Here is an 18,501-nt window from a genome sequence, read left to right as displayed (position 1 = left end):
TCATTGTCTTTTTTGTGGGCTATTGAATTTTTCTTTTGGGTGTTAATATTTCTTGGCGCCACAATAAATCAGATGGTAGAGTAGAATCTTAAACAAAAAGATCTTTATTAATTTGACAGAATATATATGAAACTGAATTGTTATTGACAGTTTAATGTTGTGGGTGATCACAACATTGTGTTTTTAGCTAATGACGTATCTGATTCACACTCGTCACTCAGCTAAAAGCAAATGCAGTCTAATTAGAGAATCTTGAAAAATGACTGCATCATGAAGATTGTGATATCATTTTCTGTTGAAAGCGCTTCATGGAGGTGTTGCTGTTTTTGGCTGAAATTGTGTTGCACTGAGATGTGTTTTTATTATGTCGATGAGCCTGGCGGCGCTTTGTTTTTCTTGTTTTAATCTAACGAGTGTCGGACCGATAAAGTTGTGCAGCGTTTTGGAGAAAGCACAGTGACGCTCTGTCGTCCTCTGCTGGATCACTGTCACTGAGCGTTTCCTCTTTCTCTCACAACCCGCCTCTTCCTGCTCCGTTTTCGCGGGAGTTCTCCTGTGGGGCGTGGTCACCGGTGACGCTAAAGACTCCGCATCGGGTTGGCCAATCACGTCGCACGTTTTCCCTGCAGCCGGCGCGAAGTGGCGCGAAAAGCCCTTCAGTCGTGTGGTCTGTCCGTAGCTGGGCTCACAGAGAGGAAGACTCTGCGACACAATTCAGGCTGTTTGCAGCAACACAAAATCAAACAAAAAATGGCAACCGACGTCGTGGACGACCAGGAGATGAGGGAGGCCCAGAGGGATTACCTGGACTTCCTGGACGATGATGTGAGTCCACTCTGTCTGTGTAAACTTTGTGTGGAGAGGCTGGATCGAGCAGCCATGAGGCCACAACAAAAGAAGGCAACTTCATGTGGCTAGTTTGTTTAAAAAAATATCCGTTGGCTGTTAAAAGCCATCATTGTGCAGATGATCCACTTTATTGTGACGCCCCGGCGCAGAATTCGGTTTAGTTTACCTTCAGATGATATGGCCAAGTTGCGGAAAAAAAATGCTATCACCGCTGAAAACAAATGTCAAACGTGTTTTTCTCCCCTAACCCGCAGCAAGACCAGGGGATTTATCAGAGCAAAGTCCGGGACATGATCAGTGACAATAAAGCACGACTCATTGTCAACATCAACGACCTGAGGAGACGCAATGAGGCCCGGGCTGCAAAGTAAGTGTCTGTCTCTCTCTCTCTCTCTCTCTCTCTGTGTGTTTTATTAAGTTGCACAAAGGGACGATCTGATCTGCATATCAAGTCAATCCAGGTTTATAACCTGTTTTAATTGTATTTATTGCATCTATTGTCATCACAGGAATGGCTGTTTTGTAAATTGATAGATGTAATAATGATGTGTCCCTCAGTTTATTCCAAATAAAATGAATCTATTTGCTCTATTATCATCGGTGTGTGCCGATGTGAGCTAACTTTAGCCAGGCTTAGGTCACAATCTAACTATTCAACTGTTGGAGCTGTAGATTTACATTTGACCGTTTATGTCTGTCAAATGTTGCACAGTTTCACTTCACTAAATCAGAATTGCTTTAGTTCAATTGGACACCACAGTAATGAACTCCACAATTAAGCCTGTGACCCTAATGTTGGCTGCCCCTGTCAGACTGATGAGCAATGCCTTTGAGGAGCTGCTCGCCTTCCAGCGGGCGCTGAAGGACATGGTGGCCTCGGTGGACGGCACTTATGCCAAGCAGTACGAGGAGTTCTTCATCGGCCTGGAGGGCAGCTTCGGCTCCAAACACGTCTCCCCTCGGACCTTGACCTCCCGCCTCCTTGGCAGCATGGTCTGTGTGGAGGGCATCATCACCAAGTGTGAGTTGATCTGTGTTTTTCTCATGTTGCATCTCCGACTGCCATATTTGAATGGTTTGTAATATCAGATGTCCATATTTGGACTCCTGTCCTCCTGTCTTGTCCTTCCTTAGGTTCTCTGGTACGTCCCAAAGTGGTGCGCAGTGTCCACTACTGCCCAGCCACGAAGAAGACAATGGAAAGGAAGTATACAGACATGACTTCTCTGGATGCTTTCCCTTCCAGTGCCATCTACCCCACCAAGGTAGCTGCTTTATGGGAGGTGGGGCATCTTAAAACGGCGTGTTCACAAGAACCTCACTCACTTTGTCACTGTCTTCGGATAGGATGAGGAGAACAACCCTCTGGAGACAGAGTTTGGTTTGTCTGTCTACAAAGACCACCAGACCATCACAGTGCAGGAGATGCCTGAAAAAGCGCCCGCCGGGCAGCTTCCTCGCTCTGTGGACATCATCCTGGACAACGACCTGGTGGATGTGGTCAAACCTGGAGACAGAGTGCAGATCATCGGGACATACCGCTGTTTGCCTGGAAAGAAGGGAGGGTTCACCTCGGGCACTTTCAGGTGAGGTGGCGGCTCACACCTTAACTGCCGTACCTGCTGAATTTCGTCCTCCTGCTGCGTTGCTAATGCTGTTACCCTTTTATCCTCAGAACGATCATGATCGCCTGCCACATTAAACAAATGAGCAAGGAGGCGTCGCCACACTTCTCAGCAGATGATCTGGCCAAAATCCGAAACTTTAGACGTACTCGCTCCAAGGTAAGGCTCCATGCTCTGCCCCCCCCCCCACGTTCCTTTTTACAGCTGAGCTGAATGAGAGTCGAATCTTCTCTCCCTCCTCTCAGGATATGTTTGATCAGCTGGCTCGCTCCCTCGCTCCCAGCATCCACGGACATGAGTACATCAAGAAGGCCATCCTCTGCATGCTGCTGGGCGGTGTGGAGAAAGTGCTGGAGAACGGCTCGCGCATCAGAGGAGACATCAACATCCTGCTGATCGGTACCAGATTGCTTCCAACTTAATTTTTCACTTCTCCAGGAAAATGAAAGTCAAGGTTAACGCCTCCTGAAATATTTTCTGATCTGTAGGTGATCCCTCAGTGGCCAAGTCCCAGCTGCTGCGTTATGTGCTCCACACGGCGCCCAGAGCCATTCCCACCACAGGACGAGGTTCCTCTGGTGTTGGTCTGACAGCGGCTGTCACCACAGACCAGGAGACTGGTATGACACATTCATGTCTGTAGCCTAAACTCAGACCTCAGCTGTCTGTCTCTAGTGAACATATGCCTGTGATTTTCCTCTTTCTCAGGTGAGCGCCGGCTGGAGGCGGGTGCCATGGTGCTGGCTGACCGCGGTGTGGTGTGCATCGACGAATTTGACAAGATGTCCGATATGGACCGCACAGCCATCCACGAGGTGATGGAGCAGGGGAGAGTCACCATCGCCAAGGCTGGGATCCATGCCCGCCTCAATGCCCGCTGCTCTGTGTTGGCGGCCGCCAACCCTGTCTACGGCAGGGTAAGACGTGACATCAGCTTATTTTGATATTTTGATTTGTGTGTGGGTGTGTGTTTTTTGTTTTTTGTTTGTTTTTTTTTTCGCCTCGGTCTCTTCTCATTTCAAATATTCCTGCCACGATCTTTGCAGTACGACCAGTATAAAACCCCCATGGAGAACATTGGCCTACAGGACTCTCTGCTGTCACGTTTTGACCTCCTCTTCATCATGCTGGATCAGATGGACCCTGAGCAAGACCGGGAGATCTCAGACCACGTGCTGAGGATGCACCGCTACCGTGACCCCCGGGAGCAGGAGGGAGCAGGTACTTTAGATAAGTGCCACTTAAAACATGTTTCCGTGCAGGAAGTTAAGGGAAAAAAAAAAAATCTGAACTGATGTGTGTTTACTTTGCTCTGATGTTTAGCTTTGGCTCTGGGCGGGACAGTCGACGTTCTGACCACAGAGGACCCAGACGCTGTAGCAGAGGAGCAAGAGGAGCTGCAGATCTATGAGAAACACAACAACCTGCTGCACGGAAGCAAGAAGAAGAAGTAAGGGGGTCGGGTCATGGGAGAAAAGCAAGTAGGATTCAGTTGAGTTAGGAGTAAATGGTCCAAATAACGTTTACTTTGTTTCAGGGATAAGATTGTGAGTAAGGAGTTCATGAGGAAGTATATCCACATCGCCAAGATTTTAACGCCTGCGTTGACAGAGGAGGCAGCCAATCACATCGCAGAGGAGTACTCCAGGCTGAGGAGCCAGGAGCAGCTGGCTGCTGATATCGCCAGAGTGAGCAGAAGCCAAACTTCATCCACTTTTTTTATCAAATCGGCAACTTTTTTTTTAAAAATCCTTTCACTGTTGTTTTGACTTAAGTCGTGGTTCAGTGTCACTGCGGACAGAACACTCCATTCCTCCTGCTGTGTTGGCTGCATGAATCTTCTGAGCTTGTTTCCTCTCCTCCTCAGACCTCTCCAGTGACGGCCCGAACACTGGAGACTCTGATCCGTCTGTCCACAGCACACGCCAAGGCCCGCATGAGCAAAATTGTGGAGCTGGAGGATTCAGAGGTGGCTGTGGAGCTCGTCCAGTTTGCTTACTTCAAAAAGGTGCAAGCTGTTCTTCTCGTAAAAGGGCCAACCACAATTTTTTGGCAAAAGAGGGCCAAAGGTTTCTCTAGTCAGTTTTAAAATCTGTTGTCTATGCTGGCGTTTTCTCTGCGCAGGTTCTAGAGAAGGAGAAGAAACGCTCGAGACAGGAGCGAGACTCTGGCTCAGAGGAAGAAGATGATGAGGACACTTCCACTCAGCCTTCACAGAGAGCAAAGAGGAAGAGGTGAAAGCTCGTTGAAACATAGCTATACTTCGTCTTCTTCTGGAGAGGGAAAGTAGCCCATTTTGTCCCAATGTTGCTGTTGTCATCAGTGTTAATGTGATGTGTCCTGCAGGGGGCGACATGGCTCTCAGGGCAGTGAGCCCTACAGCCCGTATGACTTCAGCGAGGAGCAGGACGTCCCTGAGAGTAAGCAGCATGTTATATAACCAACTCAAGTTTATTCCCATGATACACTTATTTACTTATTACTTTCTCCATGTGGCTAATATTTTTTTTTTAATTATTATTTATTGTAAGTAATTCAATTCCTTTGCTGAAGGAACGTACAACTCATTTCAAGTTTTGTGGAATTGGATATGTAGAAATATAAATTTTTCTTACTTGTTACAATGCGCTCTACATCAAGCTGATTTCAGGTTAAACTGCTTCTCACCAGTTTACATGTCCATGATGATAATCCCACATTTTATCAACATTCACCTGAACAGCAGTTACTTTCAGTAAGATCATTTAGGCACAGAAAAACTAACATTTTAGTGGGTTCTATTGCTGCTTCTGTGAATGAAATAACAATTTACACACTGGACTACATAATAATAATAATAAGCCATATTTGGCTTACACGTGCATTACCTGAGGAAGGGAAGTTCCAGGATTCAAGCAATTCTTAATGAAATTCTGAAAGATGTTTGTAGAGTATTTCACAGGTGCTGAACTTAAATTTCTGTTTCATGAGTATATTATATGAAGACGTAATGAAGATTTTTAAGTTTTGAGGCTGTGCATGCAGATTTCTCTTCACATGACAGTTGTCATGTTCTTCATCTTATTCAGTTCAGACTGGCACGTCAAAACCAGCCAAGCCACGGCGAGAGGAGGAACCCATGGACACCTCATCGCAGCCTGGAGACGTTGATCTCTCTGCAGACAGGTGGGTGACAATATTTTGGGAATGAATGCGGGACAGTTGAAGGTGACTCTCGCAGAGTGGGAGACAAACTTCTAAGTTGAAAGTAATGGTGGATGTATTTTTTTTATTATTATTTATTTTTTAATTTCTTTTAATTTTTCTCCTCCTCCTCCAGACTGAAAGAATTCAAGTCGTCCCTGTTTGGGGTGTTCCAGTCAGCTCACGCACAGTCGGTTAAGATGCAGCTGCTGATGGATGGCATTAATAAGGGGCGTCAGGAGCGCTTTACAGAGCCAGAGGTTCGTGCCGCTCTGGCTCGCATGCAGGATGACAACCAGGTCATGATGGCTGATGATATCATCTTCCTCATCTGAGGAGGACGGCGGTACATGGACTTTGAAAGAAACAGTGATTTGTATCAAAATATAAAATATTTTGATACAATATATTATATATAAAAATGCTTTTTTTTTTTAACCTGCTATTGGACACATTCTTTGTTTTTGTGCTCTTCATCTGTTTTTTGAAGTGTAGACTAAATTTGCAAATTCATGTACGATCAGCAGACTGCATGAAGCATCAAGAATCGTTGATCCTGAGATCAAAAAGTACCAAGTCTCATTCATATATGTACTTGTTTCTTTATGAAGTTTTCTTACTGCCACTTCTGTGATCTGGTTTTGTATATAGTTGAAGACAAGTTCTGAAATGAATTAACTGTAGCTGTGTGTTACAAAAAATAATAAAATGTGCTTTTGAACATGTGTGTACTGACGGTGCTGTGATACAGCAGGTTACCTTGTGTAGTTTCTAGATGTGCACATGCAGGCCAATCACATTTTTATTATTTTGTGTAACTACAAAATGGTGAAAGATTCTGGGAACAGTGGGATTTCCCCTACAAAAGTTTAATGATTAATCCCCATACTGCATGTTGTTTGATTTAAGCTGCACCCGTAAATGGAGACAGAATCACACAGACTTGCACAACCCTTGATTGGTTGGGCTGTCAATGGCCCAGTTCAAAAAAAGGTCCCTACACCCTCAACCTATCCATTGTTGGTCTGTTCACATGGAAGGTGTGTTTATGTGTCAGCCTTGCAACAGACAGCTGGGCATCTTCACGAACTTGATGAGATGTGTGTGGGAGGACGTCAGGAGTGAAACTGGGCCATAGTTTTGTTTCCATCTCATTTCTCACTTCTTCACTCTGATTAATAGTTGCTCATATTGTTGAACTGTATTGAACATCTGATGAATCAGACATGGAGGGTGGTGAGGGAGCATGACATCTTTGCATCTGCAACTAAACACATTACACAGGAAGCATCTTCTGGGCTCCGTAATGCTACTTAACTGTGGCTCTGATCTGTCTGAAGATAAAACCACACATTGCTTGAATCTTGCACCAACCCCTGACTAGCTCAGAAACGCTGTCCCTATCCAGGACATGAGGCTGTAAAACTCTCAACACCCACGGCTGACTCATAACAGTTGTATCAAAGGCTCCAGCTTAAGTCTGCATCACATCTGCCAGATCAGCTAAGGGTAGGTTTAGTTTTAGTTTTCCTTTTAGCACTGAGGGTTTCATCATGATACTCGTAGCTGTTTTATTATCGTGCCTCTACGAGGCCTGGCAAGTCAAAGACAGTGTGACTACCTGGGAGGTACTGGGCCAAGAAATAGTTTGATATCCATCCATCCATCCGTCCATCTTTTACTGCTTTGGTCTAGGCAGTCCAGAAAGCCCTCTCATCACCAACATCTTCCGGGGAACCTCAGGGTGACTTACTCTCCAGCTTGATCTGGGTTTAGGAATTGGATGTGCCCTGAAAACCAATGGAGGGCGCCCAGAGCCAACCTGATTGTATGCCCAAACCAGATCCACTGACTCCTTTCATGTGTTAGGCAGCAGCAGAACCTCAGGCCCAGACACCTTATTGGCTGCATGTGCGTGTGGTTTCATTCTTTCCTAAGCTCGTGACTATAGATGATGGCTGGAATGAAGATCAACCAATAAATAGACAGCTTTGTCTTCCAGCTAAACCCACTTTTCACCGCAACGTTCTGCTACACCAGCATTTCTGCTGATGCTGCACCAACAGTGTTCAAGACATATGGCTGTATTTCTGCTGCTACGACCGCAAAGTCAGTCATTGATCTTGGTTCTGGCACGTTCTGGTGGGCCTCTCCTCCACAATTCCCTCTTCCAGGTTTCTCTAGTGTTGGCCATGGGTGTGGACGTCTTCCTTGAGGACTGTACAGTCCTCAGGTGGTTGCCTCTCCAGCCTCCACCTGGAAGCTTCAAGAAGGTCGAGAACTCTTGTACTGAGGTTTTGAACTTGACGACCAAAACAGTCACAACTAATGCCAACTATATTGTTTTTTACAAAACTCAGCTAAACTTTATTTCCCTCCATATATTTCGGTTTTACATATTGTATTTTATTACTATGATGATCATGCCCAAAGGGGAGAAGATCCCCCACGATGCACCTGGAAGCTTTGTTGGAGAAAGGGCTTTTTAAATGCTCTGCTTGACCTGCTGCCACTGTCACCTGATGCTGGATAAAAGGAAAGAAAACAAGTGGTTCAGTGTTCACACCTAACTGTAATTCCTTCTTCTTGCATTCATACCATATCAATATTTTGTATTTGGACAGAAAGAATTGCGAATGCACTGGAAGCGGTTCACAACATGTTAAAGAGATTTCTCACTGAGGTTTACAGATGAAGCAGTGTACTGATAATGCTTGATCTTCCCATGTCTTTAACTTGCTATTTGCATAAAATAAGGCAAAAGGAAGTCCACAGGAGAAACCTCAAATGTTTCTCTGCCCCACGCCTTCATCAAAAGCACTTGTTTCTTACATCCTTATGTTCCTACTTTCATCAAAGACTACCTTTGTTGACATAATGATAAACAATCACACTCACCTTCTCCATCAAATTACTTAAAAATCAATCTATGTGGGCATCTGGCAACAACGACTGATCCTTAAATCCTTTTTCTCCAATCCACCAAGATGGTTTCTCATATGTTCACCACAGGCCCTTTAATCAGCTGCATTATGCAACATTGTGATTTTGCTAGTTACGTAAAATCCTCCTAGCCATCCTTCTGATGAAAGACTATATAAATAAAAAAATTTAGACTCAGGGACTTGGGAACTAAAGATAGTTGGGTTGTTACTGTTGGAGTAAAAAATAGGAAACAGACGAAGTGCCATTTGATAAAATATAAAAAGGTGTATGAAGAAATTAAGGGCTTATGAAAGTATTTCACACACTTCATATTGCATTCACTAAAAACCTTGAATGATTTCTCATACTGTCTCATACAGCATACACATCAAATGAGTTTGCAGCTGTTAACACAAACATATTTTAACTTTTAGGTGACAGGCTGCTCACATTTCTTTAATTACAGAGTCTTCATTCAAGAAAGTGTTTGCTCTGGCAAGATCATTATTTGCTTTCTTCCTCACAATATAATGAAGTTGATGCCATTTTTAATGCCACTGCTTTAAATCTGACACAACCTCCAGCTGTCAGATAGCTTAGCTCAGCTCAGAGTCTGGAAACAGGGGCACACGGCTAACTTGGCATGACAAAATGACACACAGCCAAGAAACACTTTGACAAGAATGCTATCATCATCATTGCTGAGCTATTTTGTGACGTGCTTTCCTGCAGCCCGTAAACTAGCAAAATTTCACCCCATCCTGCAAGCTTGACCAAGTTTCTCGCGTTTTGGACAACCTAATTATTATGTCCCACTCAATTGTCTATAGATGGAAGTACAAAAGGAAATATCAAAGTGTTTCATAGAGGGACCTCATCTTCACTGCTTTACTGCAATTACTGGCTCTTACATTTTAATAAGGCACGAAAGTTCATTATTATAACATCAGTTTTCAGTTTTGCAATCATGATTTGCTGAATGGGTCATCATCAATCATTTTTGTGAATTTTTTTACTCGAAGTAAAGCATGAAATTGCATCCAATGCAGCTGCGCTCCCGTCTGTAGCAACCATACTTATATGATGCATATGAAAAGAAGATGTTATCAGATGGTTATGCTGATTTAGTACCAGCGCCCCTGTCAGCATTTCTTTGACCTACATTGTTTAAAGTGGGAAGTCAATGGACTAGTGAACAAAAATAAAGTCTATGTTGAGGATTGTCTTTGTCAATTTCTCAATGGGATGATGAAATAAAATTTCTGCCTTGAAGTCTAACAGTTGAATGTCCTTCAGATTCAGATTCACAAATGACGATTTATTTTGCCTGGGCTTGGATTTGAAAAATTCTTCAGGGGTTTGGTTTGGACACTGAAAGACAATTTTCCTGCTTAGTTGCAGTTTTTCCACAGCATTGCTGGTTTTTTTTTTTTTTTTTTAAATAAGTTCAGAAATCTTTTTATTTGCCATAAAAGTAAGAAGTAGTGCTGTGTTTTCAAAGCAACATCAAAAAAAGTCCAAGTTTTAACACCTTCTCAAAGGAAGCAATAGGCCACAAAAACCAAGGTGTCACCTGGCTCTTCACACATTTCCAATCTGAACTTTTTCATGACTTGAATATGAGAGGTTAAAATGGGTTTACGTGACAAGCGCTCCTGCTACTGAAAAATCAAGAAAAAGTTATTGTCATTTGCATAATTGTCATTCTCTGCATGTTTGAAGCATAATTTGTGTTAAACTGTAGTGGCAGAATCCAATCCATACAGAGCGGTGGTGAATAAAGAGATGAGATGATAGCAAAAGAAAAAAAATGGCAACCACAGAGACAAAGTGCTTAAAGGTCAACACGTATATCTTTAGAATCAGTGACAGTCACAGCGGAAATGCAATGCCCATATTTATGGTGCACACCAGCAGTCTGCCTGCATATAAACAGGGAGGACATGCAGAGTTAAGACTGCAGAGCAGAGCTTCACAGCTGGCGTTAGGACACAGTCATGCTGCTGGTGAGTTGGACTGATCATTGTTTTTTTTTTTTTGTTTTTTTTTTTAATCCCCTAAAAACAATCATATCGAGCAGCACAGTGTCATAGTGGTTGGCGCTGTTGCCACAAAACAGATGGTCGTGGGTTTGATTTCCAGGCCGGGGGCCTTTCTGAATGGAGTGTGCATGTTCTCACCATGCTTGTGTAGGTTTCCTCCAGTTTCCTCCCACAGTCCAAAGACATCTTTGGGCTAACTGGTGACTCTAAACTGTCTGTAGGTCTGAGTGTGAGTGTGAGTGGTTGTTGGTCTCTGTCTGTCTCTGTGTGTTGGCCCTGTGATGAACTGGTGACCTGTCCGGGGTGTACCCCGCCCCTCGCCCAGAGTGATCTGGGATTGGCTCCAACACCACTCGCGAGACAGATAAGCGGTAGAAAAAGAATGAATGAATGAAACAATCAAATCATGAAATAGCCAAGTTGTTTATGGGACATAATGTGAGCAGTGCGATTGGACAACATTGCACTTGCAGAAAAGCCTTTTTTTTTTCTTTCGAAATTTTCATACGGCAGGTTTTTCTGTCATACTGCCAACATCCAGAATCAATAACAAGTCAATAATATATCGCTATACACATGAATGAATAATATCAGGCAAACATTCAAATGTTCACCAATTAAGTAACTGCTAAAAACAGAATATGCTGGTTTGTTCCAAACTGAAATGCTCCTGGCCTGCCTGTGTGAAGCTGTTCAGAGCTGTGTTGGTGCTGGGCCTGGCCACATTGTTGGAAGCCACCAGAGAAAGCCAGACTGTCTCCGTGAAGATGGGAACAGGACCCAGGGGGAAGGGTAAGATATTGAGGTTGTCCCTGGATCCTACAGCCTTGGATCAGATGAATCCCATCACATCAGCTGCCAACATGTCTCTGTCGCCGTGGACATACAGGTGAGGCATGGTGACGTCGCGGAGACCTATTTGCCCTCCTACCATCATTGTTTGATGTATTCATCCTCTCTCCTTGGCCTTCCAGAGACTCTTTTGTGGAAACTCGCTTGCCGCAGAGGATCTCCCACGCTCAGTGCCTGACCTCTGGCTGTGTGAGCCTGCAGGATGGGGGAGAGGATTATTCTCTGGAGGCTAAACCCATCTCCTACCATGCCCTGGTCCTCCACAGGTGAGTCACTGCCATCTAAAGCAGCTGCCAACGCTTTGTGTTGCTGTTGTGTTTCTTGTGCTGCAATCATTCTTGTGTGCATTCTCAAAAAATATGCTCACTGAGGTCGGCCTTCATTACTCAGCTAAAATATAATTTAGAGGGAGTTCTTCTTTATTTATCCGATGCATCTCCTGTGAAATAAGCCAGTACATTGGGACAAAACCAAGGAAGGCTTCATTCGAAGGGTAAACCAACGGTAGAAGGGTGAAAATGTGATTTATTTGGGGACATTATGGTGCATTTAGTTTGGCTTGAGTGTATGGAACCTCTACTAAAATTTCCCTTAATGCTACACATGATAAAAACCTTTAAAGGTGGTAGTATGTATTACTAAGAAAGTGGAAATTTTCAGTTTTATTTGTTTTCCCGGTGCTGCAGACATTTTATGGAACTGAATGGGAATACATTGTATATGACAGAATGATATTTCTGTCTCCTTCCTGTCTATGGTCGCACAATGTGCATTCAAATTCAACAAAATATAATCCTGCCATCTTGAACAATCTGAAAAAGTCACAGTTGATTGTATTTTCAGCTGTGAATTGTTTTTCCATCCCACTCTAGAGTCTCAAAGCGTAATCCAAAAAAACGAAAGGGGAAGAAACAAAGGAGGAGGTACGTCTTCAAACTGGGCTTGGAGGTGATCACAGTGGGCTGCACTTGTGTGCGGCCCACTGTCATACCGCAGCAGTGAGACACAGGAGGCTTGCTGGTGAATGATGAATGATGCCCCTTTTGACTGCCATTTATTATTGTTTGCATATTTCCTGGCTCGTTATGGAAGCTGTTACCTAGCCAGTGGGAGTGTGAGCCGTTTCTGTCACACAAGCTCTACCATCATCTATTTCATCAACACATGTGAATGAATATCACACAACCAAAATGGGATTTAACGAGTTTAAACTCAAGACCTTCATACACCGTCATGTATCGAAGAGATGCTTTTCTTCTTTTCGCTAGTATCTTAAAAAAAATATATATATTATTTTTACTGTTATTATTATCATTATTATTGTTGCTGTTGTTTTTTTCAGGGTTTTAAAGGGTGTTTTTACTCACGTTTATGTTGCTTTAAGTGTGAACAATGTCAAAATGCTTTATTAAATGTTTTATCCCACCTCGGACATCTAATCTTCCTTTAAAATATTTAAAATATTTTAATAAATATTTATATAAACACGTATTAATAATAATTTAATATAACTTAAAATTGCACTGCTGTGTGTGTGCATACAAGTCATTAAGTCAACTTAAAAGTGAGAAATGACGAGGAACAAAGTGTGAGTTCAGTCAAGCTGTTTTTACTGACCATGCCAAATAGATACAATCAACCCAGCCTCAAAGATATACAGCGACACACAGTTACAGCAAGTACAAACCCCGCGTAACACCTCCCCGGTTACAGTGAAAACATTTTAGACTCTTCAATCAAGTCAGTATGACTCAACAACTCAAGCAAATTGAATCTTCCTTTTTACTCTTGTGGGTTTAACTTCCCTTCAAAATCATACATGGACAATCAAAGCAGGGTGAGACATGCCAATGCTGCTGGTTAGCCAGAGAAGCCCAAAGCTCATGTTGTAAAACCGAATTTTTCCAAATCCTGGATGTCCGCCTCCCTCTGTCGTTGTTGTTGTTTTTACTGTATATAGCCACTGTCCTTCTTGTGTGCCTGTGCTTTTGAGTTGTGCTTAATGAAATAAGAGTGCAATCAGTGCTCTAAATCTAAGAGACTCAAATGCATGTCATTGATCTACAACTACACTACAGTTAAAAGTTTCACAAAGAGCCTGAAAATGGCAGAATACAGCAGAGCTTCTTCGATTTTTTTTTTATGTTTTCTTTTTTCCCATCACCCTTCAAGCACCATAGAAAGAAACAGAAGCCTGATTCTTCATTTTATATTCATAAGCCATTTAGTGTAAGTTTAGCACACACAGACGTCCCCAGACAAACCAAACCAAAGTCCAGAAATGGTGCAGCAGACGATCAGCGTGAACGAAGTGGACCTGGGGAAATCTCATTTTATTTTTAACTCAACTGCTTGTGTGTTATGTTTATTGACCGCTGAGTGCTATGTAAATCAAAATCTGAAGAAGCCCCTGGGTTTGGATTTAAGCTCTTAAACTACATCTGTGTCTAGTTTCACTCAAACACATCACAGTGCTTGTCATTTTTTTTTACTTGGGAATGATTTAGATTACAGCTCCCCTCTTCATGGTTGCCGTCCAGCTATAAGGAAACTATGTCATTAGCTGCGTTGCTGGTAGAATTCAGCAATAGTTTCTGATATACAGCAGCATCAACATTAGGAAAAGAAAAAAAACAGCTTAAATGTCACACAGGTAATCATAATAATTTCCTGTTTTCTGACTGAGGGAACTCCAGAAATGAGAGAGCTGCAATTTAAATGTTTCCCACTGCTAATTTGCACCTTTCATTCCTTGGCAAACAATAGCAGCTCCTCTTTTAAACATGTTAAATGTTTTGTTGTTGTCTTTTTTTCTTTTTTTTTTTTTTTGATGGCACCCCACCACCCTCCCTCTTTACTTTTAGAAAAAAAGCTAACGATTTCTTTTTGAATTTCAACATTGAGAGATGGCTAAACTTTGTACAGCTTGTTCAGAATCGTAACAGCACACATCAACTATGAAAACTTGTCTTTTTCCTTTGCAGACTCGTTTTTGACCTCTTTTATTTTTTTCCTTCCTGCACTGTTTTGTACTACTCTTTTTATCACTGACTCAAAAAAAAAAAAACCTCCCAGTCCCACTTTCTGTCTCTGTCTCGGCTCTCTCTCTCCAGTCATCTACCGGCAGGCTTCTTCCTTCATCTCCTTGTTCTTCCTCACTTCTTCAGCATGTTTGTCCTGCCAGACAAACACAGAGACACGGCAGTCATTAGTCATTAGTATTCCTGAATGTGCGAGCCTTAATGAGGGAGATCCCAGCCAAGCTTGGTGACTGTTCATACAGATTTGAACAGGGAATGAAACAGAGCGGGGAAAGCTAAAAACTCTTTTCCACCTCATCTAATATTGATGATGAAAGATCAAGGTTGCGAACAATGTGAAAATAGAAGAACAAGCCTGGTTTATGACAACTGAAGCCTTAACTGCGCTCAAAGCAGCATTCACTTAAAAGTTTCTATAAACCAGTTAAAAAGTTTGAATTGAATTGAATAAAATAATATCGCTGGTAAAATGCTTATTGAGAGTTATATAATTGGACCAAAACTAAAAACTTTGAAGTCTGGATGAAACTCCAGCTGTGTGCTAAGTAACCTAGTACACATTTAAGCTTTGCTTTTATTAATTTTCGATTTTCGATGATAGTTGTGGTGCATTGTCACAAGATGCTGTTCACAACGAAATAGGTCTGCATGGTGAGTCAGGATCTCAGGAATGATGGTGGAGATGAGCTAGCACTTTTGCTACCAAGCTAATCTTTCAGCGGGATCGCCATGAGCTGTTTTACAGTAATGTCTCGCTGATAATCTTGTTTATGTGCGCTTTTAATGTAGAAAATAATATTTGTTGTTATTTTGCCACAGGGAAATTCAGCTGCGGCCTCTGAAAGTCTCATTAAATTCATTGATGATTCAACTGTAATGAATAAGACGCTCAATGTGGTTTTTAACATCTGATTAACTGGATGTTGCTCTCATGTAAAACTTAATGAAGGTTACAAAGTGGTGTTTCTGTGAAGGGATGACTTGTTCAGCTTGTTTTTTTCTCAGTCATCACTTTTGTAGTTCAGTTCGCCGTGATAATGATCTGCCTTGTTAAAATGAAAAAGGATAAACGTAACAAAGAAATATAGCTCCTCAATTTACTTATATATTATACCATACTGAAGGCATCACAGTGCTATCAGTGTCTCCATTGCTCATGAGATCCTGAACTAGCAGGTCATTGCAATCTCTCAGAGAGGGACAATCTAGCTTTTAACAAACCAGCTAAGCTGAGCATATAAACTTTACTTTTATATTTAAGAAATATATATGAGAATGGTGTGAATTGGTGTAATTCTTAGCTAAATTCTTTTCCCCAGAATTTCAAACTGTCCCTTAAGATTGCTGCATTACGCAGCAGCTTTTGCTCAGCTGGAAAGATATCAATTTTAATATGATATAGTTGAACACAGGATAAAACGATTCTTCCAAAAAGGAGCTGCGTAAACAAGTTTAAATGCCGGGGAACATAAATGAGCACTCGCCTACACTGGATGTTGCTGGACAAAAGATAAAGGATAGTGAAGCAACAGCTCTGTCCTCTGAGGCTGCTGCTCATGGAACACTTGATATGTCTGTTTCTCCCATCGTCATCCCACACGTCGTCATTCCACATGTTTTGTGGTCAGTCTAGACGAGATCTACTGCTCTCCTGAGAGACGATCAGACATTTTGGATATTTGACCCTATTCTATTTTAAAATCCCGCTGTCATTGTCGGTCAGTCGTTAGAGTAAAAAATCTGAAACAATGCTCGGACTCGGAAATTATGTACTTTTCCAATAACTGTTTTAGTGCATTAAAGTGTGCTTTGGATGTGATAACCTGAGTTTATGAGCACTGCAGCTGTCAATAAATGGTTACCTTCTCCTGCAGCCTCTCCAGCATGGCAGCCAGCAGAGCCTCCCTGTTCTCCTTGTTGGCCTCCATCTTCTGCTCCAGCTTGTCCTTTGCATTTTTTATGAATTTGTTGTTCTCCACCAAGGCCTTCTGGATAACTTCACGCTCGTGCTCCCTTTTCTCAGCCAGGTGCTTCAGCAGCTCAGCCTCCTGGCACTGGAGGGGGACAGAAAGATATTAAAGGTGGCCTCAACAAGAGAAGTTAATCTTTACAAAATTCCCACGATAATGAAGCATTTGCAGCTGCAGCTAGAAGAGATCTAACAAAACACACCCACTCACGTCAAAATGACAGAGGACAATGTTTGGGGTCAGAGTTACGGTTATGTCTTTGCGTGGGCTCCTCTGTACCAGATTCCGCAACCTACAGACCTCTCAGAAAATGTATAGCCAAGACTTAAAGCACAGGTCAAATGTTTGTTGACATCTTAAATCATTAAAATCTCGTGCTTGCTCACCAGAAGGCACAGGCATGCAGAGTGTGTCTGCTTCTGAGTGTGTTTCTGTGCAACGCAAGAAAAAGTCCACACAAATTCCTGTGGGTGCATTTGATGTGGCAGGTGTCCGATGACTATTCTTTTGCAAAACAGCATCTGTATCTCTGTTACAGTTTCTTTCTCCTCGCCTTTGCCCCTCTCTCCCCTGTCCCCATCCTCTTTCCCTGATGAATATGAGCCATTGTGTGTGTGTTCTTGCATGATTGACCTTGTCCTTTCATGTCCCTCTTTTCATCTCCTCACCCTCCCTCTGCTCGTGTTTCCTCCCTTTTCTTTCCATCCACCCCGACGCTCCCTTGTACCTTTTATCCTATTCCACCCTTTTTTTCCCCAAAATATGATAACTCATTCTTTCCACAAACAGCCCTAACAGATGTTTGGCAATGCTTAATGGGCCACAAATAGCTAGGGTAATATATTAGGGTCAGGGCGCATCCAGTGGGTCACCTCAGGCAGTCGCCCATACCTTCCACTTCTCCCCTCACCTTTCGCCTCTCCTCAGCAGCTTCCAGTTTCTTCTGGATTTCCTCCAGGGACGGGTCGCGGCGCTGAGGCATGGAGGTGTTGAGCTCTGGCACACCATCAAAGGACGGGGGCTTGAGGATGACTTCGAAGGCTTGGCCCGATGCCCGCTTATTCAGCTCAATCACCTCCACGTCTTTGATGACGCACCATCCCAGGTCCACTGCATCTGTGGTGTTGGATTGTGGCCATGTTTAGGTTTATTTACTTGGAACTTTTTGCAGGGGGAAACACACATTATCTTTGGTTTGTCATGTCGTTTGAAGTTTACAGTCCCAACTCATTTCCAACTACATTTCCCAGTGAGACTTGGTGAAAGACATACAGTGAAAAAACATTTTACCTTCTGCCTTGTATGTTGGTTTTTCTACTGTCTGTGGGTTCAAGCAGGCGCAGAACAGAGACACCAGGGGGAGCTCTTTGACCTTCTCTTTGTAGGCTGAGGAAACAAACACAAACACAAACACACACACAATACACACTTAGCATACTTGACTTTGTGTTGACTGAAACTGAATGATGAACAAGCACCCAGGGACTGATGATGTAAGTCTCCTTCATTGACTGGTCCTTGCCATTTTAACTGTTACAGTAATGACGGGATACATGACTCAGGCAATGACCGTGCATTTGCTGTATTGTTATCATCCCAGCCATTAGTAGAGCACACAGTAAAAGAACAGAGAGCTGTGAGTTGTGGGCAGTGCTGCTGTGGCTGCATTTACCTGCCAGAGTCATCTTCTCACTGCGTATGCAACTCTCTGGGGAAGCTAAAGATCCTTCTCACTCTGTGACAGAGAGACATGCAGAGACAGAGAGAGAGAGAGAGAGCGAGAGGGGAGGGAGTGAATGAAGCAGCTTCAAAGGTCACATAATGAATCTCAGGGAGACTTAATAAGACCAGAAAACTGCAGCGCACTTGTGTAAGCTTCCCCTACTGAGGTTTGATTTAAACCAATGGAAAAGTGGAACTGCGTCAAATAATAAATGTTGACTAAAACAAAAGGGTAATTCTTCATTGAAAAAGAGGGGGCAGGCTTAATCAGCCTAATCAAATACATAAGGTG

General features: G+C 42.9%; 3 protein-coding genes across 3 annotated transcripts; 2 read left to right on the top strand and 1 right to left on the bottom strand.

Moving 5' to 3' along the window:
- Positions 1–750: 750 nt before the first annotated feature.
- On the top strand, positions 751–5,992 carry mcm3 (minichromosome maintenance complex component 3). Its single transcript, XM_029496374.1, has 17 exons — positions 751–825; positions 1,104–1,216; positions 1,662–1,870; positions 1,984–2,114; positions 2,197–2,435; positions 2,525–2,633; positions 2,720–2,873; positions 2,963–3,094; positions 3,183–3,391; positions 3,521–3,695; positions 3,798–3,924; positions 4,012–4,162; positions 4,342–4,482; positions 4,599–4,708; positions 4,821–4,894; positions 5,543–5,639; positions 5,794–5,992. Exons 1-17 carry the CDS (start codon positions 751–753, stop codon positions 5,990–5,992), a joined length of 2,445 nt encoding a protein of 814 aa, XP_029352234.1.
- A 4,584-nt stretch (positions 5,993–10,576) lies between these two features.
- Positions 10,577–12,814, top strand: il17a/f3 (interleukin 17a/f3). The gene is made up of 4 exons (XM_029496932.1): positions 10,577–10,588; positions 11,314–11,513; positions 11,599–11,742; positions 12,349–12,814. The coding sequence occupies exons 1-4, from the start codon at positions 10,580–10,582 to the stop codon at positions 12,476–12,478; spliced, it is 483 nt and encodes a 160-aa protein (XP_029352792.1). The 5' UTR covers positions 10,577–10,579; the 3' UTR covers positions 12,479–12,814.
- A 1,756-nt stretch (positions 12,815–14,570) lies between these two features.
- On the bottom strand, positions 14,571–18,204 carry stmn4 (stathmin-like 4). The gene is made up of 5 exons (XM_029496513.1): positions 18,160–18,204; positions 17,778–17,873; positions 17,398–17,603; positions 16,380–16,571; positions 14,571–14,653 (listed from the first exon to the last, which is right to left on the bottom strand). The coding sequence occupies exons 1-5, from the start codon at positions 18,170–18,172 to the stop codon at positions 14,594–14,596; spliced, it is 567 nt and encodes a 188-aa protein (XP_029352373.1). The 5' UTR covers positions 18,173–18,204; the 3' UTR covers positions 14,571–14,593.
- Between the last annotated feature and the right edge of the window lie 297 nt (positions 18,205–18,501).

This window comes from Echeneis naucrates, chromosome 24, assembly GCF_900963305.1.
Source record: "Echeneis naucrates chromosome 24, fEcheNa1.1, whole genome shotgun sequence".
Classification (NCBI taxonomy): domain Eukaryota; kingdom Metazoa; phylum Chordata; class Actinopteri; order Carangiformes; family Echeneidae; genus Echeneis; species Echeneis naucrates.
The sequence above is the reverse complement of the archived record's forward strand: the minus strand, read 5'-3'. Positions and strand labels throughout refer to the sequence as shown.